This window comes from Carcharodon carcharias, chromosome 5 (genome assembly GCF_017639515.1).
Source record: "Carcharodon carcharias isolate sCarCar2 chromosome 5, sCarCar2.pri, whole genome shotgun sequence".
Classification (NCBI taxonomy): Eukaryota; Metazoa; Chordata; class Chondrichthyes; order Lamniformes; family Lamnidae; genus Carcharodon; species Carcharodon carcharias.
This window is the reverse complement of record NC_054471.1, coordinates 11,238,139-11,265,926: the sequence shown is the minus strand read 5'-3', so window position 1 is coordinate 11,265,926 and position 27,788 is coordinate 11,238,139. Positions and strand designations below refer to the sequence as shown.

Genomic DNA, 27,788 nt, shown 5'->3' with positions numbered 1-27,788 from the left:
TTTCCTTATTTCCTTTTTTACTTCATCCCTACAGTTCCTATATTCGTCTAGGCTATCTGCAGTGCTTAGTTCTTTGTGCCTATCGTATGCTTTCTTTTTATGTTTGATCTTCCCCTGTATTCCTCTAGACAACCAGGGGGGTCTAGATTTGGCAGTACCACTCTTACCTTTGTAGGGGATATGTCTACTTTGTAAATTAGGATCTTGCTTTTTAATGCTTCCCACTGGTTTTCCACTGTTTTATCCTCCAGCAATGCTATCCAGTCCACCTCAGCAAAGTCCCTCCTCATTTCTGCAAAATTTGCCTTCCCCCAGTTCAAGACTTTTACTCCTGCCTTATCTCTGTCCTTTTCCATGGTAATACAAAATCCATCTGAATTGTGATCACTGTCCCCAATATGGTCGCCAACTGTCACTTCACCCACTTGCCCTTCTTCGTTCCCCAAGACTAGGTCTAGAATTGGATCTCCTCTCGTTGGGGTTGTCACTAATTGGTTGAAGAAAGTTTCCTGGACACACTGCATGAATTTTCCTCCCTCAGTGCCCCTTATATTGTTTGAATCCCAGTTGATATTAGGATAGTTGAATTCTCCTACTATTATTGCCCTTGCCCTCTTGTTCTTACAAGTAGAAATTTGCCTATATATTTGTTCTTCTATTTCCCTTTCACTATTTGGGGGTCTGTAGTATACTCCCAGTAGTGTGACTGCCCCTTTTTTATTTCTAAGCTCAATCCATAAAGCCTCGTTTGTTGACCCTTTTAGTGTATCATCCCTTCTCACAATTGGAATTGATTCTTTAACCATTAGTGCTACCCTCCATCCTTTTTTATCTCCTACTCTATCGTGTCTGAAGACTCTATAACCAGGGATATTAAGCTGCCTTCTTTGTCCCTCCTTTAGCCAGGTCTCTGTTATAGCAATGACATCCTGCTGCCATGTGTCTACTTGTGCCCTTAACTCATCTACCTCGTTTTTAATACTCCTTGCATTGAAGTATAAACAGTTTAACCCCATCAACTTCCCTTGCTGGACACTTTGTAAATTTTGCTTTTCCTGTAACACATGTCTATCACAACATCTTGTACACCTCGATCAGATCACCCCTCAGTTTTCTCTGCTGCAACGAAAAAAACCCAAGTCTATCCAACCTCTCTTCATTACTTAAATGTTTCATCCCAGGCAACATCCTGGTGAATCTCCTCTGCATCCCCTCCAGTGCAATCACATCCTTCCTATAATGTGGCGACCAGAACTGCACACAGTACTCCAGCTGTGGCCTCACTAAGGTTCTATACAACTCCAACATGACCTCCCTACTTTTGTAATCTATGCCTCGATTGAGTAAGGCAAGTGTCCCATATGCCTTTTTCACCACCCCAATAACATGCCCCTCCGCTTTCAGAGATCTATGGACACATACGCCAAAGTCCCTTTGTTCCTCAGAACTTCCTATTGTCATGCCATTCATTGAATACTTCCTTGTCAAATTACTCCTTCCAAAGTGTATCATCTCACACTTTTAAGGGTTAAATTCCATCTGCCACTTATCTGTCCATTTGACCGTCTAAATCTTGCTGTAGCCCAAGACACTCAACCTCACTGTTAATCACCCGGCCAATCCTTGTGTCATCCGCAAACTTACTAATCCTACCCCCCACATAGTCATCTATGTCGTTTATATAAATGACAAATAATAGGGGACCCAGCACAGATCCCTGTGGTACGCCACTGGACACTGGCTTCCAGTCACTAAAGCAGCCTTCTGACATCACCCTCTGTCTCCTACAACTAAGCCAATTTTGAATCCACCTTATCAAATTACCCTGTATCCCATGTGCATTTGCCTTCTTTATAAGTCTCCCATGTGGGACCTTGTCAAAGTCTTTGCTGAAATCCATATAAACTACATCAACGGCACTACCCTCATCTACACACCTGGTCACCTCCTCAAAACATTCAATCAAATTTGTTCGGCATGACCTCCCTCTGAGAAAACCATGCTGACTATCCCTGATAAAACCTTGCCTCTCCAAGTGGAGATAGATTCTCTCCTTCAGAATTTTCTCCAATAGTTTCCCTACCACTGATGTGAGACTCACTGGCCTGTAGTTCCCTGGCTCATCTCTGAAGCCAAGGAGCAGCAGTTAGCTCCAATAAGCTGGAAATTGAGGCTCAGTGAAGCTTGAAAGCAGGGTCAGCTCATGGAAGCTGAGGAGGTGTCTGTTCAGTGCCAATGGAGAGCAGTTATCATCTCAGTGAACCTGAGAGTTAAGGGCAAAAAAAAGCCAGTTGACAGCAGTCATTGGCAATGGTGCAGCTAGGAAGCTGGAACTATACCTGAGTATAGTAGCACCGCCTGCCAAATATTGTGAGCTGCAGTTTCAGATGAAGTGATTGAGTGCCTGGGAGGTGAACAGTCATTGGGGCAGGCCGAGTTGGAGTCCAGTTGCTTGACAACTCATTGCAGGTGGAAAAAGCAAGAGGGCTTCCTGAGTTAGAGCTACTGTTGAGGGAAATCAGAGGCTATAACCTTGAAGGAACGGTGATATAATTCAGGATGTCAGGATGGTGCGTGGCTTGGAGGGGAAATCGCAGTTGGTGGTGTTGCCAAGCACCTGTGGCCCTTGTCTTCTAGGTCATGGATGTTGCAGGTTCGGAAGGTACTGTTGAAGGAGCCTTGGCGAGCTGCTGCAGTGCATCTTGTAGCTGGTACACACTGCTGCCACTGTTCCATCTACTTTAAACAAAAACTTTCTGATCCCTAACTGGATCATAACAAAATTGGGGGCTCTTTGCAAGATCTTGAATCCACAGACGGATGTAGGTGCTGGCACTTGCTAAGGTTAGGGCTAACAAGATCTCTTGGTGAATTTCTGCTGTACTTATTGAAAAACATGATGGTTTTGGCAATTGCTGTGACTTTTCTGGCAAGGGGAGATTTATACCTGAGTGATTTGCAATAATTAACCATTAGAGTTAAAATCAGGGACGGAAGAGGCAGATATAATTGAGGTATTAGCACAGCATCTGGGATTGGAAGAAGAAAAGCCTGGCCCAGGTAGAATGTAGCCTGAGTTGGCTAGAATTCAGTTGTAGATGATGCAGCTTGAGATAGGAAAAGATAGAGAAAAGCAAAACCTTGCACTCAAAAAGGAAAAGAAATGATAAACCTTGAGCTTGCAAAAGAGGAACGAGAAAGAGCAAAAGAAATGGAAATGCAAAAACTTGACATTGAACTCTAGAGAGAAGTTAGCAAGGGCAGAATAGATAAGGAGAAAGAAGAGAGTTTCAAAGAGAGGAAAGAATAAAACAGCATGCACTGGCTAAAGAAAAGCTTAGGTTATAGGGTGAAAGACAGGCTAATTGTTTGGAAGATGAGTCAAATCCAACTGCTAGCTTTGATTGAACAACAAACCTTTGCCTAGTGCCTGAAATCACTGAGGATGGAGTTATGAGATATTTTATCTCATTCGAAACAATGACTACATGACCAGCAGAGACATGAATGAAAGCAAAATACTACAGATGCTGCAAATCTGAAATAAAAACAAAAACTGCTGGGGAAACATAGAAACATAGAAAATAGGAGCAGGGGTAGGTCTTTCGGCCCTGTAAGCCTGCTCTGCCATTCAATAAGATCATGGCTGATTCTCTATCTCAATGCCATACTCTCGCTCTCTCCCCAGAGTCCAGAAATCTAACTATTTCCTTCTTAACTATATTCAGTGACCTGGCCTCCACAACCTTGTGTGGTAGAGAATTCCACAGGTTCACCACCCTCTGAGTGAAGAGGTTTCTCCTCATCTTGGTCCTAAGTGGTCTACTCCATATCCTGAGACTGTGTCCACTTGTTCTAGACCCCACCAGCCAGAGGAAATATCACCCCTACATCCAGTCTGTCCATCCCTGTCAGAATGTTATATTTCAATGAGATCTCCTCTGATTCTTGTAAACCCCAGTGAATGCAGGCTTCGTCGGCCCAATCTCTCCACATACTACAATCCTGCCAAACTAGAAATCAGTCTGGTGAACCTTCACTGCTCCCCCTCTATGGAATGTATATCCTTTCTTAGGTAAGGAGACCAAAACTGCATACAATACTCCAGGTGTGGTCTCACAAAGACCCTGTACAGCTGCAGTGAGACATCCTTGCTCCTGTACTCAAATCCTCTTGCAATGAGGGCCAACATATCATTTGCCTTCTTAACTGCTTGCTGCACCTGCATGCTTGCTTTCAGTGATTGGTGTACAAGGATACCCAGGCCCCTTTGTAGACCAATATTTCCCACCAGGCCTGGCAGCATCTGTGGAGAGAGAAGAAGAGTCATATAGACTTGAAACATTAACTCTGTTTCTCTCTCCACAGATGCTGCCAGACCTGCTGATTATTTCCAGCATTTTTTGCTTTTATAGTGGACGCATGAACCCTGATGTTGCAAAGCGCCTTGGTGGGGAGAGTAATGGATGTTTATTCTAGTCTTTCAGAAGAACAAACTTCAAATTATGAGACAGTTAAAACTGTGGTATTATTTTTTATTCATTATGGGATGTGAGCAACACTGGCTGAGCCAGCATTTATTGCCCATCCCTAATTGCCCTTGAGAAGGTGGTGGTGAGCTGTCTTCTTGAACTACTGCAGTCTCTGTGGTGTAGGTACACTCACAGGGTTGTTAGGAAGGGAGTTCTAGGATTTTGGCCCCGCTTTTGAAGGAGCTGCAATATATTTCCAAGTCAGGATGGCAAGTGCCTTGGAGGTGAACTTCCAGGCAATGGTATTCCCATGTATTTGATGCCCTTGTCCTTCTAGATTGTAGTGGTCGTGGGTTTGGAAGGTGCTGACTAAGGAGCTTTGGTGAATTCCTGCAGTGCATCTTGTAGATGGTACACACACTGCTGCTACTGTGCGTCGGTGATGGAGGGAGTGAATGTTTGTGGATGTGGTGCCAATCGAGCGGGCTGCTTTATCCTGGATGGTGTCAAGATTGTTGAGTGTTGTGGGAGCTGCACTCATCCAGGCAAGTGGGGAGTATTCCATCACACTCCTGACTTGTGCTTTGTAGCTGGAGGGGAGTCAGGAGGTGACTTACTTGTCACAGGATTCCGAGCGTCTGACTTGCTCTTGTAACCACAGTATTTATATAGCTAGTCCAGTTCAGTTTCTGGTCAACGGTAGCCCCCAAGGTGTTGACAGTGGGGGATTCAGCGATGGTAATGCCATTGAATGTCAAGGGGGGGTTGGTTAGAGTCTCTCCTGTTGGAGATGGTCATTGCCTGGCTCTTGTGTGGTGTGAATGTTACTTGCCACTTGCAGCCCGAGCCTGGATATTGTTCAGGTCTTGCTGCATTTGGACATGGACTGCTTCAGTGTCTGAGGAGTTGTGAATGGTGCTGAATATTGTGCAATCATCAGTGAACATCCCCACTTCTGACCTTATGATGGAAGGAGGGTCATTGATGAAGCAGCTGAAGATGGTTGGGCCAAGGACAGTACCCTGAGGAACTTCTGCAGTGATGTCCTGGAACTGAGATGATTGACCTCTGACCAACACAACCATCTTTCTTTGTGCTAGGTATAACTCCAACCAGTAGGATTTTCACCCCGGATTCCCATTGACTCCAGTTTTGCTCGGGCTCCTTGATTCCACATTTGGTCAAATGCTGCCTTGATGTCAAAGGCAGTCACTCTCACCTTACCTCTGGAGTTCAGCTTTTTTGTCCATGTTTGAGTCAAGGCTGTAATGAGGTCAGAAGCTCAGTGACCCTGGCGGAACCCAAGCTGAGCGTCAATGAGCAGGTCATTGCTAAGCAAGTGCAGCTTGATAATACTGTTGATCATCACTTTACTGATGATCGAGAGTAGACTGATGGGGCAGTAATTGGCCGGGTTGGATTTGTCCTGTTTTTTGTGCGCAGAACATACTGGGGCAATTTTCCACATTGGCAGGTAAGTGCTAGTGTTGTCGCTGTACTGGAGCACCTTGGCTAGGGGTGTGGCAAGTTCTGGAGCACGAGTATTCAGTACTATTGCCAGAATATTGTCAGGGCTCATAGCCTTTGCAGTATTAAGTGTCTTCTGCCGTTTCTTGATATCACATGGAGTGAATCGAATTGGCTGAAGACTGGCATCTATGCTTCTGGGCACCTCCGGAGGAGATGGTACTTAATGCTTATGAGCTTGTCCCTGAAATGCATCAATTAAAATTTCACACTTTAAAGAAAAGACTGTATAAATGTTTGTATGTTGATTTGCCAGGGAGAAAGAAATATTGTGGTATTGGTGGTTTCGAGCTCTGAAACGTGAACAGAATTTTGAGAATGTGAGGGAGCTAATGATAATGGAAGAATTTTGGAACAGCTTCCTAATCGCCATTAGCTCATAGCTAGAAGACCACAGGGTTTCTAAGTTAAGGGAAGTCGGAGGTCTGACAGATTATATCACGTAGGCAGCTTGGGAGCAGTAGACCTTGATTTGTAAACCCACAGGGAAGGTGGAGGAATGGAAAAGATTCTGGCTTTAGAGAGAACGCAGAAGCTGTTCCAATCAATAAACATGGTAACATAGAGGATAAAAGTGATGTAAAGAACTCAGTATACTGCTGTAAGACAGGCCATGTAAAAGCAAATTATTGGAAATTGAGTGGTAATTTGGTGGCAGGGATAGGGATGCTTAAGGAGCATTAAGAAAAGACAGTACCAGGAAAGGAAACGGGTATTAAAACAGTAGCAATGGTACAATTGCAATGTGTTACCTCAGAACCTATTAGAATGGGGGATAGGCCTCAGATAGTCAAGGAGTTTCTTCCCCTGGATACTGATGAAATGAATCAGGTTACTAGAGGTTATTGAAGTTTTGTCTCTAAGGGGAAAATATTCCTTTACTCTTACAACAAAACAAGTAAACAGATGAATCTTTTGAGAGATACTAAGGCAGTTCAGTCATTGATGGTGACTGATGATGTGATTTGTGTTCCAAATGGTTTAATGAAAGAAAAGGCATTAAAAGGGAGTTTGCATGGTACTTATGGACCTGTTCCCTTATACTAATTTGCAAAGTGACTTAATAAACAGAAGTGTTATTGTGGGAATTGTTCCCAGTTTACCTATGGATGGGTTAGATTTTATACTGGGTAATGATTTGGCAGGTGCAGATGGTAACATGGTGGTAGCTGTGTTGCAGCAATTGCTCGATCATCCTTAACTTGCCAAGTCCCCAAAATTACTGTGGCCAAACTCAAATAGCTTTTTGCCACTAAAGAGGCAGATGTAGCCAACCTAAAATCCAAATATGAGCATTTTAAAATTGACTGCACTACGAGCAACTTGATTTTGAAGTGGAAACACAACGGGCAGAATTTTGCCCTTGGCGAGCCCCACCGGCTCGGCGGCAGACGGACAGCTGACCCCCGCCACTGAAACGGGGCTCGCCGCCATTTTGTAGTTGACCCGCCCAGCGGCCTGCCTAACGGGAAGCGCTACGTGCTTCCTGTACAAGGGGGGGGAGCGATTCCCCATCTGTCAAGCTGCGCTCTTTTGCACATATGCACGAAAGAGCACGCTGCTCCCTGAGGCAAAGTCCTGTCTCAGGGAGAGCGCTGACAGGCAAGTAAAGTCTAAAAGTAGATAAATATTGAAATTATTAACACACGAGATGGGACGTTAATAATAAACCCATAAAATGTATTAAATGCTTAAAAAACGGACATGAAACTTCATCCCGCCAGTGGATGAGGTTTCATGAATAATCCGGAGCCCGCTGGAGCTCCTGGCCTACCCGCCAGCCTTAAGCTTGGACAGGCAGGTCTTTAATTACCTTACTGAGCCTGTCAATAGCCTCAATTGGCCATGGACAGGTCGGCGGGCAGACAGCTGGTTTCGCTGTCCGCCCGCCTTCCTGAAAATTTAAAGGGACCAGGATGATGTCAGGGATTCCTCCCGATGTCATCCCGTGTCATTTTCCCCTTGGTGAGCCCCAAAATCCCCGGGGGAGGGTGAAATCCTGGCCAACTAAACCAGGGCCCAGAAAAATTAGTATCTGTAATGCAAGAATGTCAAAAGCTGCATGAGGAGCTCTCTGCACTTAAAGAGCAATTGAAAGAAAAACTAATCAGTGTAGAGAACCAACATTCACGCACAAAAGATGAGTTAGATAATAAATAATGAAAACTGGCGAGAACACTTGAACATCAGTCACAGAAAGTAAAACAATTGAATGAGAATTTGAAGTATCTAAATGAGAAACTTGTAGAATTGAATTGAACAGAGATGGATCTTCAATTAAAACTTGATGAACTTCGGAAGTCTCTATTAACGATTGCGAAAAATGTCTTGAACAGGAAAAGGAAGTACTGATGAATCAGTAAAGTTAGTTGAATGTTGAACTAAAAGCCAAGACTGACAACCAACTGGAAAATCATTGTGAAATGAGCAATGAAATTCTTGAACTCCGATGTAATCTGGTTCTTGACTGGTAAGGGGGTCAAAGGTTACGGGGAGAAGGCGGGAGAATGGGGTTGAGAAACTTATCAGCCATGATTGAATGGCAGAGCAGACTCGATGGGCTGAATGGCCTAATTTCTGCTCCTATGTCTTATGGTCTAACAAAAAGGATGAGATGTGTGGTATGGAAAGCAGATAAAGACTTTAAAAGCTGCTAAGGACACCTTTGAGGAACAGATTAAGGATTTAATGAGTAAACTGAAAGACCTTAAGGAGCTGTCAGCAATCATGGAAGAAAGATTCCAAAATGAACTGAATGTCCATGTGAAGTTGTCAAGCCTGAATAAAGGTTTTGCAGATGACTCTGAAACAAAGCAACTGAACTCACCATAGTAGTTGAGGAGCTTCATAATTGACTAAAACAAGCAAATAAAGTTCAGAAAATGACTGAAGGTGGACTGGCTGAGGAGGATGCCTTCAAGGCCATTTGCTGGGCTGAATGAAAAGATCAACAAACTTGAAAAAGAATTGGAAAATAAGAGGTTAGGCAAATATTTGGATCAAATTGTAAAAAAACGGAGTTGAAGGTTTCACTTTTGAAGAGTCAGCAGGAAGAATATGAATGTGTGCAGAAGGCTGTAGCACATCTTTTATTATTCATTCATGGGATGTGAGTGTCACTGACCAGGCCAGCATTTATTGCTCATCCCTAATTGCCCTAGAGAAGGTGGTGGTGAGCTGCCTTCTTGAACTGCTGCAGTCCATATGGTGTAGGTACACCCACAGTGCTGTTAGGGAGGGAATCCCAGGATTTTGACCCAGTGACAGTGAAGGAATGGCAATATATTTCCAGGTCAGGATAATGAATGGCTTGGAGGGGAACTTGCAGGTGATGGCATTCCCATACATCTGCTGTCCTTGTCCATCTAGATGGTAGTGATCATGGGTTTGAAAAGGCTGTCAAAGGAGCCTTGGTGAGTTCCTGCAGTGCAGGCGATGGTTGATGGTACACACTGCTACTGTGCGTCGGTGGTGGAGGGACAGTATGTTTGTGCATGGGATACTAATCAAGCGGCTGCTTTCTCCTGGATGGTGTCCAGCTTCTTGAGTGTTGTGGGAGCTGTACTCATCCAGGCAAGTGGAGGGTATTCCATCACACTCCTGACTTGTGCCTTGTAGATGGTGGACAGGCTTTGGGGAATCAAGTGGCGAGTTACTCTCCACAGGATTCCTAGCCTCTGACCTGCTCTTGTAGCCACAGTATCTATATGGCTAGTCCAGTTCAGTTTCTGGTCAATGGTATGCCCCAGGATGTTGGTAGTGGGGGATTCAGCGACGGGAATGCCATTGAATATCAAGCAGCGATGGTTAGATTCTCTTTTGTTGGAAATGGTGATTGCCTGGCACTTGTGTGGCGTGAATATTACTTGCCACTTGTCATCCCAAGCCTGAATATTGTCCAGGTTTTGCTGCATTTAGAGATGGACCGCTTGAGTATCTGAGGAGTCACGAATGGTGCTGAACATTGTGCAATCATCAGTGAACATCCCCACTTCTGACCTCATGATGGAAGGAAGGTCATTGATGAAGCAGCTGAAGATAGCTGGGCCGAGGACACTACCCTGAGGAACACCTCCGATGATGTCCTGGAGCTGAGATGACTGATCTTCAACAACTACAACCATCTTCTTTTGTGCTAGGTATGACTCCAACCAGTGAAGAGTTTTCTCCCTGATTCTCATTGACTCCAGTTGTGCTAGGGCTCCTTGATGTCACACTCAGTCAAATGCAGCCTTGATGTCAAGGGACAGTCACTTTCACCTCATCTATTGACTTCAGCTCTTTTGTTCATGTTTGAGTCAAGGCCATAATAAGGTCAGGAGCTGAGTGGCCCTGGTGGAACCCAAACTGGGCATCAGTGAGCAGCTAATTGCTAAGCAAGTGCTGCTTGAGAGCATTGTTGATGATCCCTTCTATTACTTTGTTGATGATGTACAGTAGACTGATGGGGCGGTAATTGGCCTTATGATGGAAGGAAGGTCATTGATGAAGCAGCTGGAGATGGTTGGGCCGAGGACACTACCCTGAGGAACTCCTGCAGTGATGTCCCAGAACTGAGATAATTGACCTCCAACAACCACAACCATCTTCCATTGTGCCAGGTTAGACTCCAACCAGCGGAGAGTTTTCCTCCTGAGGAAGCTGGGATAGGTCATCTACTTTGCACTTCTGGTTGAAGATTGTTGCAAATGCTTCAGCCTCGTGTTTTGCACTGATGTGCTGGGCTCCTCCATCGTTGAGGATGGGGATATATGTGGAACCTCCAGTTAGTTATTTAATTGTACATTCACGACTGGATGTGGCAGGACTGCAGAGTTTGGATCTGATCTGTTGATTGTGGAATCGCTTAGCTTTGTCTATCTCATGCTGCTTATGCCGTTTAGCACACAAGTAGTCCTATGTTGTAGCTTCACCTGGTTGACAGCTGCTGCTGGTGCTGGCATGCTCTCCTGCATCTTTCGGCTAAACTAGAATATGACTTGAGTAAAGGGAGAAAAACTATCAAGATGCAGATTTATTCCTTTGGTGTTAAGACAATAATGAAATGACAAAATCTGTTCTGAAGGAAGTGATTGAGGAAGATAATTTTGAAGCTGTTTCAGAAATACAAGCTTTCTTTAGCAAATTTAAAGGACGAATCGAAGGCATGATTCCATCAACAGAGGAGAAGAGTAAGAAAACCCCGATGTTCTTCTGCATTAAAGCATCGTGTATTGTGACTAATATGCATATTAGAAGAGGGGAACATGCCAGAGTATTGGTTTGCATTTCCACCAGAAATGAGTCATAGAGTCATGTAGGTATACAGCACAGAAAAAGGCCCTTTGGCCCATCGAGTATTCGCCGGTCAAACAAGTACCTAACTATTCTAATTCCATTTTCCAGCACTAGGCCCATAGCCTAGGGGAAAAGTTCCTTCCTGTCTACCCTATCTATGCCCCTCATAATTTTATACACCTCAATCACGTCCTCCCTCAATTTCCTCTGCTCCAGGGAAAATAACCCGAGTCTATCCAATCTCCCCTCATAACTAAAACTCTCCAGCCCAGGCAACATCCTCGTAAATCTCCTCTGCACTGTCTCTAATGCAATCACATCTTTTCTATAATGTGGATTCCAGAACTGCACGCAATACTCTAGCTGTAGCCTAACCAGTGTTTTATACAGTTCCAGCACAACCTCCCTGCTCTTATATTCTATGCCTCGGCTAATAAAGGCAAATATCCCATATGCCTTCTTAACCATCTTACCTACCTGTCCCGCTACCTTAAGGGACTGGGGGATATGCACACCAAGATCCCTCTGATCCTCGGTACTTTCCATCGTGTATTCCCATGCCTTGTTTGTCCTGCCCAAGTGCATCATCTCACACTTATCTGGATTAAATTCCATTTGCCATTGATCAGCCCATCAATATCCTCCTGTAATCTAAGGCTATCCTCCTCACTATTAACCACCCCACCAATTTTCGTGTCATCTGCGAACTCACTGATCAATCCTCCTACATTCAAGTCTAAATCATTTTGCAGCAAGGGACCCAACATCGATCCCTGTGAAACCCCACTGGACACAGGCATCCAGTCACAAAAACACTGCTTGACCATTACCCTCTGCTTCCTGCCACTTAGTCAATTCTGGATCCAGTTTGCCAAATTGCCTTGGATCCCATGGGCTCTTACCTTTGCCATCACTCTCCCATGCGGGACCTTATCAAAAGCCTTGTTGAAGTCCAAGTAGTCTACATCAAATGCATTGCCCTCATCTACACACTTGGTCACTTCTTTGAAAAATTCAATCAAATTGGTTAGACACGACCTGCCCTTAACAAACCCATGCTGACTGTCCTTGATTAATCCCTGCCTCTCCAAGTGTAGATTAATTCTGTCCCTCAGAATTATTTCCAATAGTTTCCCCACCACTGAGGTTAGACTGACTGGCCTGTAGTTTCCTTCCTCCCTTCTTGAATAACGGTACCACACTGGCTGCCTTCCAATCCTCTGGGGTCTAACCCTAACCCTAACCCTAACCTCTCCTGTGGTCTGAGAAGTATTGAAAATTATTGCCAGTGCCACAGCTATCTCCTCACTTGCCTCAGTCAACAGCTTGTGATACATTTCGTCCGGGCCTAGAGATTTATCCACTTTTAAGCCTGCTAGCCCTCCATGTCTATGTTAATTTCTTTAATTATATCACAGTCCTTCTGCCTGATTTCCATACCCATATCGTCCCTCTCACTTGTGAACACCGACACAAAGTATTCATTTAGAACCCTACCTACGTCTTCCATGCTCCACACACAAATTACAACTATGGTCCTTAATGGGCCCTACTCTTTCCCTAGTTATCCTCTTACTCTTCATGTTCTTGTAAAATATCTTTGGATTTTCCTTTATTTTACCTGCCAATGTTTTTTCATGCCCCCTTTTTGCTCTCCTAATTTCCTTATTAAGTTTCCCCCTACACATTCTATACTCCTTGAGGGCTTCCGCTGTTTTGAGCCCTCGGTATCTGCCATAAGCCTCCCTTTTTCTCTTCATCCAATCCTGTATATCCCTCAACATCCAGGGTTCCCTGGATTTGTTGGTCCCACCCTTTGTCTTTACTGGAATATGTTGGCCCTGTACTCTCCCTATTTCCTTCTTGAATGAGTCCCACTGCTTTGCTGCAGATTTACCTAAAAGTAGCTGCTCCCAGTCCATTCTGGCCAAATCATATCTGATCTTATTAAAATCGGCCTTCCCCCATTTAGAACTCTGATTTCTGGCCCATCCTTGTCCTTTTCCATAACAACCATGAATCTAATGGAGTTATGATCACTATCTGCAAAACATTCCCCCACTGATACCTCAACCACTTGCCCGGCTTCATTCCCTAAAATTAAGTCCAGGACCGCCCCCTCTCTTGTAGGACCTTCTATGTACTGGCTTAAAAAGCTCTCCTGGATACATTTTAAGAATTCCACTCCCTCTAAACCTATCATACTATGACTAACCCAGTTAATATTGGGGAAGTTGAAATCTCCCACCATTACTACCCTATTATTTTTACACTTCTCTGAAATTTGCCTACATATCTACTCTTCTATTTCTCTCTGACTGTTTGGGGGCCTATAGTACACTCCCAGCAATGTGATTGCTTCTATTTTGTTTTATAATTCTACCCATATGGATTCATTTGAGAAGCCTTCTAAGATGTCATCCCTCCGTACTGCTGTAATTGATTCCTTGATCAATATTGCGATACCCCCTCCTATTTTACCTCCTTCCCTGTCTCGCCTGAAGACACGATATCCTGGAATATTGAGCTGCCAATCCTGCCCCTCTCTCAACCATGTTTCTGTGACAGCAATGACATACTTCCATGTGTTAATTTGTGCCCTCAACTCATCTGCCTCATTCATCAGACTCCTTCATTAAAATAAATACCATCCAGCCTTGCCAAACTCCCTTGTGCCTTAACTGGCCTATAATTTCTATGTCTTCCACACTCACTTGCTCTCTCTTCTAATTTTAGCTGTGCATTTCCCCCTGCTGAACCTCCACTCAGGATCCCACCCCCCTGCCAAGTTCATTTAAACCCTCCCCAACAGCACCAGCAAACCTCCCCGCAAGGATGTTGGTCCCATTCCGGTTCAGGTGCAACCCGTCCACCTTGTACAGGACCCACTGCTCCCAGGAACGGTCCCAATGTCCCAGAAATCTAAAGCCCTCCGTCCTGCACCATCTCTCCAGCCAGGCATTCATCTGGGCTAACCTCCTATTTCTATACTCACTAGCGCATGGCACCGAAAATAATCCAGAGATTACTACCTTTGAGGTCTTGTTTTTTAATCTGTTTCCTAGCTCCCTAAATTCTGCTTGCAGGGCCTCATCCCTCTTTCTATCTATGTCATTGGTACCAATATGTACCACGATCTCTGTCTGTTTGCCCTCCCCCTTTAGAATGTCCTGCAGCTGTTCAGTGACATCCTTGACCCTGGCACCAGGGAGGCAACATACCATCCTGCAGTCACGTCTACAGCCATAGAAACGCCTGTCTGTTCCCCTTACTATTGAGTCTCCTACCACTATTGCTCTTCCCCTCCTTTTCTTCCCCCACCCCGTGCAGCTGAGCCAGTCTCAGTGCCATGAGCGTGGCTGCGCTCCCCAGAGGAACCGTCACTCTCACCGTTTTCCAACACAGAAAAACGGTTCTCAAGCATGATGCACCCTGGGGATTTCCTGACTACCTGCCTGACACCTTTCTCCTGACTGATGGTCACCCATTCCCTTTCTCTCTGCACTTCCATAAGCCGTGGGGTGACCATGTGTAAAAAGGTGCTATCCACAAAACTCTCAGCCTCGCGGATACACCGCAGTGGCTGCAGCTGCCGCTCAAGCTCTGAAACTCGGAGCTGAAGTAGCTGCAGCTGGTGGCACTTCCTGCACACGTGGTCAGTCAGAGTGCAAGGGGCGTCTAGGACTTCCCACATGTTGCAGGCAGTACATAACACAGGACTGAGCTGCCCTGCCATGCCTCTAGTTGAAAAAAAACCCTTACTTTCAGTTAAATACAGTAAAAAAAGGTTAAATTATTTATATACTTTAAATAAACTCTAGAACCCTTACCTTTCCTTAGCTTAATCTATTTTAAACTGGAGATCAAAACTGGAGAAAAACACTTACCCTCTACTCACCAATCAGCTCTCACCTTTGTGCTGACATTTTTTGAAGCTTCCCTGCATTTGTGCTGGTTCTGATCTCTCCGCAGCTCTCTTGTGCTAGCTTGTGATGTTGCTCTTGTTATTTTCAACAAGAATTGACTGCAGGACACTCATCCCAGACTGCTTCACCGCGATGCTGACTGCAGGACACTCTTCCCAAACTGCTTCACTGTGATGCTGACTGCAGGACACTCATCCCAGACTGCTTCACCGCGATGCTGACTGCAGGATACTCTTCCCAAACTGCTTCACTGTGATGCTGACTGCAGGACACTCATCCCAGACTGCTTCACCGCGATGCTGACTGCAGGATACTCTTCCCAAACTGCTTCACTGTGATGCTGACTGCAGGACACTCTTCCCAGACTGCTTCACTGTGATACTAACTGAAGGACACTCTTCCCAGACTGCTTTACTGTGATGCTGACTGCAGGACACTCTTTCCAGACTGCTTCACCATGATGCTGACTGCAGGACACTCTTTCCAGACTGCTTCACCGTGATGCTGACTGCAGGACACTCTTTCCAGACTACTTCACCACGTTAGAGTTAATGCTGGGAGAACATTACACAAAATAGAAATATAAGCTGGTCAAGATGTTTCTAAAGAAAACTTCAATGTATCTTTGCCACATTCAGTTGACCAAGACAAGATTATGGGAAAGAACAACAAAATTGCTGAAGTTTTGTCCAGAGTTTACAGAAAGGGTGTAGGAGAAACTAAAGGTTCTGAGTTGTGATAATTCTATGATGTTTAAATTCTGCTAATCCTCCTTGTTCGGTGTACATACTGTTGTTTTGGTTAAGCATTTATAACTTTGTTAATACTAAATATGTAATTGTAAAATATAGAAAGGTTACCTGTACAGTAAAATATAGAAAGGCTACCTGTACGGTATGTGATAAGCTATTGTTAAAACATTTTATGATGATAAGAACTTGTAAAGTTGTTGTGAAGAAATCTTGACTACAGTGAAGTTTACTTTCTCCCAAGGAAGAGACCTGTGAAGGAACCTGTATTTTTAATTGGTTCTGTGTGTTTTCAGGCCAGAGGCTGATGACTGCAGCTCCTGGCATGCTCAGGACTCTGGCCCAAGTGCAGTACGGTGCATGCTCGGCTCCTGGTTTCCTTTGAGGGGACCTGGGAAGATAGTGCAAAGAGAATGGCCAAGTGACTGGGCTCTTGGCATGGAACTGAACCCGTGTAATGAGATTAGTCAGGCTGGAGAAACAGCAGGAGCGCAGCAGCGTGAGTCTTGCAGCCACTGCAGGGGCAGTGCCAGCGTAAGGCTGAAGGGTAGTAGTTGCTCAGGGCTGCTGAGAGTTGTGGCCCAGGGAATCCTGGGAACAGGGTAGGCTCACTGAAGCTGGAGAGGTGTCTGATCAGTGCCTGTGGGGAGCAGTTGTCAGCTCAGTGAAACTGGGAGTTGTCAGCTGTCGTTGACAGCAGTTCAGCTGGAGAACTGGAACTGTACCTGAGTATAGACTCTGTAGTCTAGCCTAGCAAATACCGTGGGGTGCAGTCTCGGAGAAAGTGATTGAGTGGCTGGAAGGTGAACAGTCACTGGGGCAGGCTGAGGTGGAGCCCAGTTGCTTGACAATTCATTGCAGGTAGAAGAAGCAAGCTGGCTTCCTGAGTTGGAGCTGCTATTGAGGGAAATCAGAGGCTATATCCTCAAAGCAGAGGAGCTGAAATCCCTTGAGGTGAAGAAGATAGAATTGGAAGGACTGTGACTCACAGTGATCACTGACATCTGGGTGGGTTGCTGAGACATTCGTGTGACCTTGTGTGATTGTCATTTGGTTTGCAGATTGTAGTTTTGTGTTTGACCACAGGTTGCCTATTAATTCATGTTTACCTCATGTTAATTCTGGATCCTAGAGCATACGATAGATAATGTTGACTGTTTGCTTTGTTGACTCTTGTTTCGTACTTTTTTCTGTTTGTGGCTTTATTCTCTTAGTAACTAATTGGGATTTCAAATTTTGTCTACTTTAAACAAGATGTTACTGGTACCTAACCAGATTGTAACATGACATATATATGTGTGTGTGTGTGTACATCCATCTGACTGTGTTTGTATATCTGTCTGAGTGTATAAATGTTTGTGTACATCTACATGGGTATGTGCATGTGTGTGTACATCTATCTGACCATGTGTATATATCTGTATCTGCCCCTCTACTTAATGGTGAAGGATGAGAAATTTAATAACTGACACTGTTGGTTGTATTACAGATAATTGCATTTGATGAATTACGTAAAGACCTCAGGAGCCCCATTGACCAGTGCAATCCTCTCCATGCAGTAAGTACATAAAAGACTCCATAGCCCATGTGATAGATGGTGAAACCCTCCATATCATTATCGCTGTCCAAAGGGGGTAGGCACTGAGGCATGGGGAGAGGGATGGTACCAGATGTGGGCACTGAAAAGTGTGTCATCTGGGATCTGTATCCTAATCAAATCAGTGCATGTCCCCTCACACCCTGTCCCTTAGTCCCTATCCCTCATTCCATGTCTCTCATTTGCTGTCCCTTCTGTTATTATCCCAGCTGATATCATGACTGGACAAGCCAGGTCCAAGGGTGGAACCTGGCTTGATAGATCCTAACTTTTATTTTTTGTTTAGAAACTTGGAGGGTGGCTACTGAGCCTTCCCTGTGCTCCTTGCTGTTAACTTCACTTAACAGGACCTTTTCCAGATTCCTGTTCTTTTCCTTTGAGTAGAAAGTCTTTGGGCAAATCTGCTCTCTGTAGTTCCCTCTGCTGTGTCCAGCTTCTCCTGGCTCCTGGTTTCAACGGGAATAAAAAAAACTGCTGTTCTGTTTCTCCCTGTGTCAGTAGGCCTCCTGTTGCGAGGCAACAGCACAGTTTTTTCTACCTTCTGTTTGTTTTAACTTCCCTTCAAGAGTCGTAAAACCTCATTAAAATATTGGCATCTTTTTAAAGTGAAACCAAAACTAAAACACCCCCCTTTCTTAACACCCAAATGCAGACATACAAATTAAACTTAAACTTAAAAGTACAGCTTGTTCCTAACACCCAGAAACATAAACATAACTTACTTAAACTGTATCTAGTTCCTAACACTTTTCCTTTGAAAGGAAAAAGCTTCACTGTTCACAATAACCTTACATCCACCTCACACAAACTTAATATCATAAACCTCAAACAATAGATTATTACAGTCTATACAAATAAATTTTCAATTTTGTCTCACAGCTACATATATTGTACAATTACAAAGTCAATAAATGTAATGCTATTAGCAGAATTTGTACATTATCATAACTCAACCCTTGTGTTTCTTTTCCCTCTTATTCCCAGTCTTTACCTAAGCAAAAAATATTTCATTTAATCCCAGAGCCCAATCACCCTTTTCGTTAGCTGTAGGCATAATTCCATCCTCAACTCATTTTCCAAACTTGAATGTGGTAAATTCTCATTTTGGTTTAACAAAGTCAAAAAGGTATTTTTGTGCATTAACATCTCATTTATTCTCTGGTCAAAATCTCTTTTTGCCATTTCAATGATGTTATTGGGATGCTTTTTATGTTCACACTAAAGGGTTTCATGCTCCTGCTTGGTTTGATCTTTAAACTTTTTATGAACTTGTTGTTTCTCCCAATTCCATTTCAAACATATCTTTTCCACTTCTCTTTGAGCAGCCTCAATTATTTTCTCCCTTTGGAGTTTCATAGTCTCTTCTAACCCTTCGACTCTTTTGCATAATTTACAAAATATATCATGCCTCTCCTCTACAGGTTTTGAATGGTCTTTTGCAAACTGTGCACTTGCCTGGATTCCAATTGCTGCATTTTGTGTATTAGCACTGGTAATCACTTGTAAACCTGTGCCTCTAGTCATTGACCTTTCCAGATCATTTTGTGATTTCAGTCCTTTTTGTGGACAATTCCTAATTTCCAATTCTGTAGGCAGTTCAGTTACTTTCATATTACCTATTACTGAAGTTGATATGTCAGTTATATTATTTGGATCAATATTTTGATCGATTAGGTCATGATTTGGCAAGGAGTTTTTATTCATAGGAACAACTTCAGAATGGTGATGCTCCATACCACACATCTTCTCCTTTATTTTTTCCAGTTTGCTTTGAAGTTCAAGAACCTCATTGCTCTTTTCATGACAAACTTCTAACAGTTCATTGGTTTTGGTTTTTGTTTCTGCATACAACCAGTCATCCTGATTTACCAACAACTCCCTTTCTTGTTCAAGACATTTTCATAGCGACTTCTGATGCTTAAAATTCATCAAGTTTTAACTGAAGATTTATCTTAATTAAATTTGCTTCTACACGTTTATCATTTAGACATTTCAAGTCTTCAGTCAAGTGTTCCACTTTCCATAACTGATTTTCAATTGTTCTCACCAATTCTCATTTTCCATTAGCAAGCTCCTCCTTCATACAGAAAAGCTGGTTTTCTATGTTAATCAGGTTTTCCTTCAATTGCTTGTTATCTGCAATAAGCGTTTCATTTTTGGCCATAGTAATTTTCTGAAGTTTGGTAAGATCAGCATGATCAACTGCCTGTTGCAATACAGTCATTGCCCACATAACTGTCTCTGCTAGCCAAATCATTACCCAGAATAAAATCTACCCCTTCAATAGGTGATTTAGGAATCATTCCCACCGTAACAATTCTGGTTACAAAGTGACTTTGTAAGTTGACTTTACACAAAGAAATAGGTTCATAAATTCCATTAATACCCCTTATTAATACCTTTTCCTTCATAAAATCATCTGGACACAAATTATATCACCAACCATTGTCAATGACTGATCTGCCCCAGTATCTCTCAAAATTTTAATCTGTTTGCTTATTTTGTTGGAGGAGTAAGGAAACATTGAGACAAAACATCCATAACCTTTGATAACCTGACTTCCTTCACCAGTAATCAAAGAAGAATTCTCTGGACTGTCCTGAGCCATATCTCCATTTCCTGTAGGCTGTGAGGGAACATGTTTCACCTGTACCACTGTTATAGTTTTAACAACCATTTCCTTTTCTGGTGCTACCTTTCCTGAGGTTTCCTTAGGAGTCCCTATTACTGCAATAGGTCTACCATTTAGTTTCCAGCAATCTGCCCGAAGATGTCCTACTTTGTTACAATAAAAACACTTAGGCCTTTGAATGTCACTTCCACCTTCAACACCTTCCTTTCTGGTCTGAGGAGGAAATTCCTGGGAATTCCCAGCTGTTCCACCTCTTCCTTGGCAACTTGCCTTACATTCACCTTCCCATCTTCTACCCTTCTCGGGTTTGTGGGGGTGACAGAAAAAAGGTTTGGATCTATGGACTAGAATTGTCAGCCACCTCTGCTACCTGTCTAGTTGTTTTAATCCTCTGGTCTTCAACATGATTTCTAACTGTAGGAGGGAGTGAATCTTTAGATTCTTCCAAGGGAATTATTTCCCACCAGCTTCATATGTGGTATGTATCTTTAATGCCTGTAGCCAACAATCAAAATTTCTTTGCTTTTCCCTCTCAAGTTCAATCTAGGTCTGCCCAGGCTGCTTCCTTATATTCTGAAATTTCTGCCTGTACTCTTCAGGGACCAATTCATATGCATAAGAATAGCCTTTTTCACTGCATCATAATTCATAGATACCTCTTCTGAAAATGATGCATATACCTCATGAGCTCTACCCACCAACCTACTCTGTAAGAATAATGTCCAGATATCTTTTGGCCACTTCACTTGCTTAACCACCTTTTCAAATGAGATAAAGAATGCCTTTACATCCCCTTCTTCAAACTTTGGGAGGGCTTGTACAAATTTAAACATCTCCCCACTGGCCTTTGGGTTGAAGGTGGTTTTTTCATCATCAGAACCTTCCTCGGCATCTGAGGCCTTTTGTGAAAAGTCCAGCCTTTTAAACTGGCATTCCCTTTCTTGTTCCTTCTCTCTTTCCTCCATTGCTAACTTCTCTTCCTGGAGGTCGAAGTTTCACATTTCCAATTCCCATTGAAATGTTCTTTCTTTTTCCTTTTCCTCTCTTTCTCTTTCCTTTCCTTTTTCTTTTCTCTCCAATTCAAGTTTTTTCATTTGCAACTGAATCTTAGCCAATTTAATTGACTCACCCCTGCAGAACCTGATCTCTCTGGTATCCCTTCCAGTTTCAAATGCTGCACTACTATTTCAACTATGTCCACTGTCCTCACGCCTACTGGCAATTCTAGCTTATCCGCCAATTCCGTTAGCTGACTCTTGATTAATTTTTGTAAACCAATCAAGGTTATTTCTTCCATCAAGAAAAAAGTCTTAGCAGCCTGCAAAGCCATTTCAAATTCCAACCCATACAATATATCTCGCCGCAATCCCAATTTCTATGTCCAGTACCTCAGTAGTCCCACATACTCATTTAAAGGATTCACAGATTCCACCAAAACTCAAAGATTTCCAATACCACGAGAGATCCCATCTTATAATGATAATCCCAGATGAGCCCCCACTTTTTTATGATCCCAGCTGATTGGACAAACCTGATCCCAGGGTGAAATCCGGCTTGATAGATCCTAACCTTTATTTTTTGTTTAGAAACTTGGAGGGTGGCTACTGAACAGAGTCACAGGAGTCAGTTGATGAGCTTTTAACAAAGGAATAAAACATTTATTAAACAAGAAAATATGAACTATATTACAATACTCCTTCATGCACATCTATACTTTTACAGATATATACAGATTTGTAAGGATAACACAAGTTCCAAAAGCTATCTTATACTCTCATGTTCACAGTAAGTACACAACCCATGTAAACCAATAGGCGACCTGTGGTCAGGCATAGCACACTCAGAAACCAGGTGACAGATGTCACCCCAAACAGATGCTATGGATCCCTCATAAACTCTCCCCAGATACTTGTCATGCCATGGACCAACTGGTCACACTGAACTTAGTCTTCCACATGAGGGTTTCCAATCTCCACGCTCAAGAAACCCACTTTGAAGTCTTCTCCCAAATGACTCTCTCTTGGGCGCCTTCCACAAGGGTCCATCTCCAAAGTTTCGAACTCCCCTTCTGATGTTCCTATCCCCTGGATCGCCACGTGCATTCAATCTTTGCCTTCCATGCACCCTCTCTCAGATACTCAGCCGTGTCAACAGAACACCACTGCTTCACATGCCCATGGTAAGCTGTCACTAACCTTTGGCTGCCTCCTTGGATCTTCTGGTTTCTAGCAAGCCTACTTTGCTTTAAGTCTTTGTCCTGTAGCTTTCTTCCTTTAAGCTTGGAGCCTTCCCTCTGCTCCTTGCTGTTAACTTCACTTAACAGGCCCTTTTTCAGATCCCTGTTCTTTTCCTTTGATAGAAAGTCTTCTTGGGAGCCCCCGACCCCCTCTTCTGTTCTTTGGGGAAATCTGCTCTCTGCACTTCCCTCTGCTGTGTCCAGATTCTCCTGGGTCCTGGTTTCAACTGAACTAAAAAAACTGCTGTTCTGTTTCCCCCTGTGTCTGTGAGCCTTCTGTTGCTCAACAGCACAGTATTTTCTACCTTGTGTTTGTTTTAGCTTACCTTCAGGACTAGTAAAACCTCATTAAAATGCAGGCACCTTTTAAAGTGAAGCCAAAGCTCAAGTTCCCCCCTTTCTTAACACACAAATACACAAATACAAGTTAATCTTAACACTATAACTTATTCCTAACACCCAGAAATACAAATATAACTTGCTTAAAGTATATCTAGTTCCTAACACTCAGACCCTGTCCATCAGACCCTGTCACTCTGTCCCTGATGTCCCCTCATTCCCTGTCCTTCAGTCCCTGATATCCACTTAGTCCCTGTCCCTCATTCCCCATTCCTCAGTCCCTAATGTCCCCTCATTCCCTGTCCCTCATTCCATGTCCCTCAACTCCTGATGTCCCCTGAGTCTCTGATGCTCCCTCATTCCTTGTCCCTCTTTCCCTATCGCTCATTCCTTGTCCCTCAGCTCCTGGTGACCCTCAGTCCCTGGAATCCCCTCAGAACCCTGTCCCCTCAGTCCCTGACCCCTCAGATCCTGGTGTCCCCTCTGAAACCTGTCCCCTCAGTCCCTGACCCCTCAGATCCTGGTGTCCCCTCTGAACCCTGTCCCCTCAGTCCCTGACCCCTCAGATCCTGGTGTCCCCTCTGAACCCTGTCCCCTCAGTCCCTGACCCCTCAGATCCTGGTGTCCCCTCTGAACCCTGTCCCCTCAGTCCCTGACCCCTCAGTTCCTGGTGTCCCCTCTGAACCCTGTCCCCTCAGTCCCTGACCCCTCAGTTCCTGGTGTCCCCTCTGAACCATGTCCTCTCAGTCCCTGACCCCTCAGTTCCTGGTGACCCGTCAGTCTCAGTTCTCTCAGTCCTTGTTTTATCCTGAGTATTGACTATATTGATTGTCAGTCATTTCGCCTCATGATCTTATTCTTTATTCCTCACCCAGCGAGAGAGACTGAGAAATATTGAGCGGATCTGCTTCTTATTGCGGAGGGTGAGTAAATCAGTGAAGAATGAGGTACTTTATGGGTTCCCTGCTGTATAAGGGACACTGAAAAAAAATTAATTTGTGACAGGACATTTGTTTTAATTCGTTCATGGGATTTGGGCATCGCTAGCTAGGCCAACATTTATTGCCCATCCCTAATTGTCCTTGTTCAGGGGGTATTTAAGAGTCAACCACATTGCCATGGGGCTGGAGTCACATGTAGACCAGACTAGGTAAGGTATTGTGTGATCTGATGGGCTGTGGGAGTGTGCTGATGCCAGTACCAGAACAAGAGGTCATGGGAAACGTGGTAATATTTCCAACATTACAACAGCGACTGCATTTCAAAAAGTACGACATTAGCTGTAAAGAGTTTAGGACTTCCTGAGATTGTGAAAGGCACTATATAAATGCAAGTGTTTCATCAGAACAGACACTGAGCTAAAACACTAACTCTGTTAACAGAGTTCCCCTCTGATATAGTTCCCAGTCAGTATGTTGTGTGACTTGGATAGGAACTTGCAGATGTGGTGTTCCCGTGCTTCTGCTCTCCTTGCCCTTCTAGATGGTTGAGGTTGTGGGTTTGGAAGATGCTTTTGAAGGCGCTTGGTGAGTTCCTGCAGTGCATCTTGTAGATGGTACATACTGCTGCTACTGTGCATCAGTGGTGAAGGGAGCAGATGTCTAACACCAGCCCTCCACAGATGCTGCCAAACCTGCCAAGTATTTCCAGCATTTTGTGCTTTTAGTTCAGGTTTCCAGCATCTGCAGAATTTTGTTTTTCCACCCAAGTTTTATATTTTATGAAGATTGTTCAAAGGAAAAAATGTTCATTTTTCACCCTTCCCCCTCCTTAGGTCTCAACAACTTACATAGCCCCAGAGCTTTACACTGTATCTAACCCTGTGCTGTACCTGCCCTGGGAGTGTTTGATAGGGACAGTGTGGAGGGAGTTTTACTCTGTATCTAACCCCGTGTTGTACCTGCCCTGGGAGTGTTTAATGGGGACTGTGTAGAGGGAGCTTTACTCTGTATCTAACCCCGTGCTGTACCTGTCCTGGGAGTGTTTGATGGGGACAGTGTAGAGGGAGATTTACTCTGTATCTAACCCCGTGCTGTACCTGTCCTGGGAGTGTTTGATGGGGACAGTGTAGAGAGAGCTTTACTCTGAATATAAGAAATGAAAGGATGATGGAGATGAGGAGCTCCACAGTTCTGAAGTTCTGAGAATGACTAATTTAAAGTAGGAAACCTGGTGATGCATCCTGATTTTAGAAGCGATGTGGTTAGGTTAGTTACATAAAGGTGGAGAGGTCAGAGGAAGGTTGGGCATTATTATATTGGGAAAGGGGGAGAGAGAGAGAGTGTGGAAAGTGTGTTGGAGAGAGGTTGCTGACAGGACAATGAAGGTCAGTGAATGACAGGCCTGTTTGTGTATTGTGTCTGGGAGCACAGTACAGTGACTGGTAAATCTGTCAAAAACTCTACTTCCAGGACTAGCCTGTGTCCTTTACTTTGATGATTGGAAAAGAAACAGTTTGGTATATTCTTGGAGCATCACGCAGAAATTGCTAATAGCAACATCAGTATGTTCCCATGGTAACGGATTCACAATGTTACTGGGAGCATCGGTTGGTAGAGAGTTTAACTGACATCAGCTCAGGAAGCTCTGTAAGCAGATTCAGTCATTTATTTGTTCCTAACGTTCTCACACGTCTGAGTGCTGGAGATGGTCTCTTCCACTAACAAAGGCAGTGTATCCAAGGCAGGTCCTCACCTCCTCTTCACATCAACACCGTGACCAAGTTGTCATCTTCCACTAGTGGTGTTCAGGCTGATTGGAATACCGCCCTTACCCTGCTGCCTTTGTACACAAAAAGTAGGACAAATCCAATAATCCAACCTGGCCAATCACTGCCCATCAGTCTACTCTCAATCATCAGTAAAGTAATGGAAGGGGTCATCCACAGTGCTTTCAAGTGGCACTTGCACTTGGGCAATAACCTGCTCACTGACGCCCAGCTTGGGTTCTGCCAGGGCCACTCAGCTCCTGACCTCATTACAGCCTTAGTTCAAACATGGACAAAAGAGCTGAACTCCTGAGGTGAGGTGAGAGTGACTGCCCTTGACATCAAGGCAGCATTTGACCGAGTGTGGCATCAAGGAGCACCAGCAAAACTGAAGTCAATGGGAATCGGGGAAAACTCTCCACTGGTTGGGGTCATACCTAGCACAAAGGAGGATGGTTGTGGTTGTTGGAGGTCAGTCATCTCAGCTCCAGGCCATCACTACAGGAGTTCCTCAGGGTAGTGCCCTTGGCCCAACCATCTTCAGCTGCTTCATCAATGACCTTCCTTCCATCATAAGGTCAGAAATGGGGATGTTCGCCGATGATTGTACAATGTTCAGCACCATTTGCGACTCCTCAGATACTGAAGCAGTCCATGTCCAAATGCAGCAAGACCTGGACAATATCCACACTTGGGCTGACAAGTGGCAAGTAACATTCACACCACACAAGTGTCAGGCATGACCATCTCAGAGAGTCATAAAGTCATAGAGGTCTACAGCACAGAAAAAGGCCCTTTGGCCCATCAAGTCTGCGCTGGTCAAACAAGTACCTAACCATTCTAATCCCATTTTCCAGCACTAGACCCATAGCCGTGTATACCATGGCATCACAAGTGCACATCCAAATACTTCTTAAATGTTATGAGGGTTTCTGCCTCTACCATCCTTTCAGGCAGTGAGCTCCAGATTCCCACCACCCTTTGGGTGAAAAAATTCTTCCTCACATCCCCTCTAAACCTCCTGCCCCTTACCTTAAATCTCTACCCCCTAGTTACTGATCCCTCCACCAAGGGGAAAAGTTCCTTCCTGTCTACCCTATCTATGCCCCTCATAATTTTATACACCTCAATCAGGTCCCCCCTCAATCTCCTCTGCTCCAGGGAAAATAACCCCAGTCTATCCAATCTCTCCTCATAACTAAAACCCTCCAGCCCAGGCAACATCCTGGTAAATCTCCTCTGCACTCTCTCTAGTGTAATCACATCCTTCCTATAATGTGGATTCCTGAACTGCATGCAATACTCTAGCTGTGGCCTAACCAGCATTTATACAGTCTCAGCATAACCTCCCTGCTCTTATATTCTATGCCTTGGCTAATAATGCCTTCTTAACCACCTTATCTACCTGTCCCGCTACCTTAAGTGACTGGTGGACATGCACACCAAGGTCTCTCTGATCCTCGGTACTTCCCAGGGACCTACCATTCATCATGTATTCCTGTGCCTTGTTTGTCCTGCTCAAGTGCATCACCTCACACTTATCCAGATTAAATTCCATTTGCCACTGATCAGCCCATCTGACCAGCCCATCTATATCCTCCTGTAATCTAAGGCTATCCTCCTCACTATTTACCACCCCACCAATTTTTGTGTCATCTGCGAACATACTGATCAACCCTCCTACATTCAAGTCTAAAATTCCAACATGAGCGAATCTAACCATCTCCCCTTGACATTCAGTGGCATTACCATCACTGAATCTCCCACTATCAACATCCTGGGGGTTACCATTGACCAGAAACTGAACTGCACAAGCCACATAAATACTGTGGCTACAGGAGCAGGTCAGAGGCTGGGAATCCTGCGGTGAGTAACTCACCTCCTGACTCCCCAAAGTCTGTCCACCATCTACAAGACACAAGTCAGCAGTGTGATGAAATACTCCCCACTTGGCTGGATGAGTGCAGCTCCCACAACACTGAAGAAGCTTGACACCATCCAGGACAAAGCAACCCACTTGATTGGCATTAAATCCACAAATGTTCACTCCCTCCACACAGTAGCAGCAGGTGTGTACCATCTACAAGATGCACTGCGGAAATTCACCAAGGCTCCTTAGACAGCACCTTCGAACCCAGAACTACTACCATCTAGAAGGACAAGGGCAGCAGACACATGGGAGCACCACCACCTGGAAGGTCCCCTCAAAGTCACTCACCATCCTGCCTTGGAAATATATCGCTGTTCCTTCACTGTCACTGGGTCAAAATCCTGGAACTCCTTCCCCAATGGCACTGTGGGTGTACCTACACCACATGGACTGCAG

The 27,788-nt window shown here is 44.2% G+C and overlaps 1 protein-coding gene across 1 annotated transcript in view; it reads left to right on the top strand.

Moving 5' to 3' along the window:
• cnih3 (cornichon family AMPA receptor auxiliary protein 3) overlaps positions 1-27,788 on the top strand; it is a gene marked incomplete at its 3' end in the record, with an annotated part of 89,932 nt that overhangs the window by 48,004 nt on the left and 14,140 nt on the right. The window contains exons 2-3 of the mRNA XM_041188584.1: positions 17,441-17,509; positions 23,631-23,678. Of these exons, the coding sequence (XP_041044518.1) occupies positions 17,441-17,509; positions 23,631-23,678 (117 nt within the window). The remainder of the gene's footprint in view (positions 1-17,440; positions 17,510-23,630; positions 23,679-27,788) is intronic.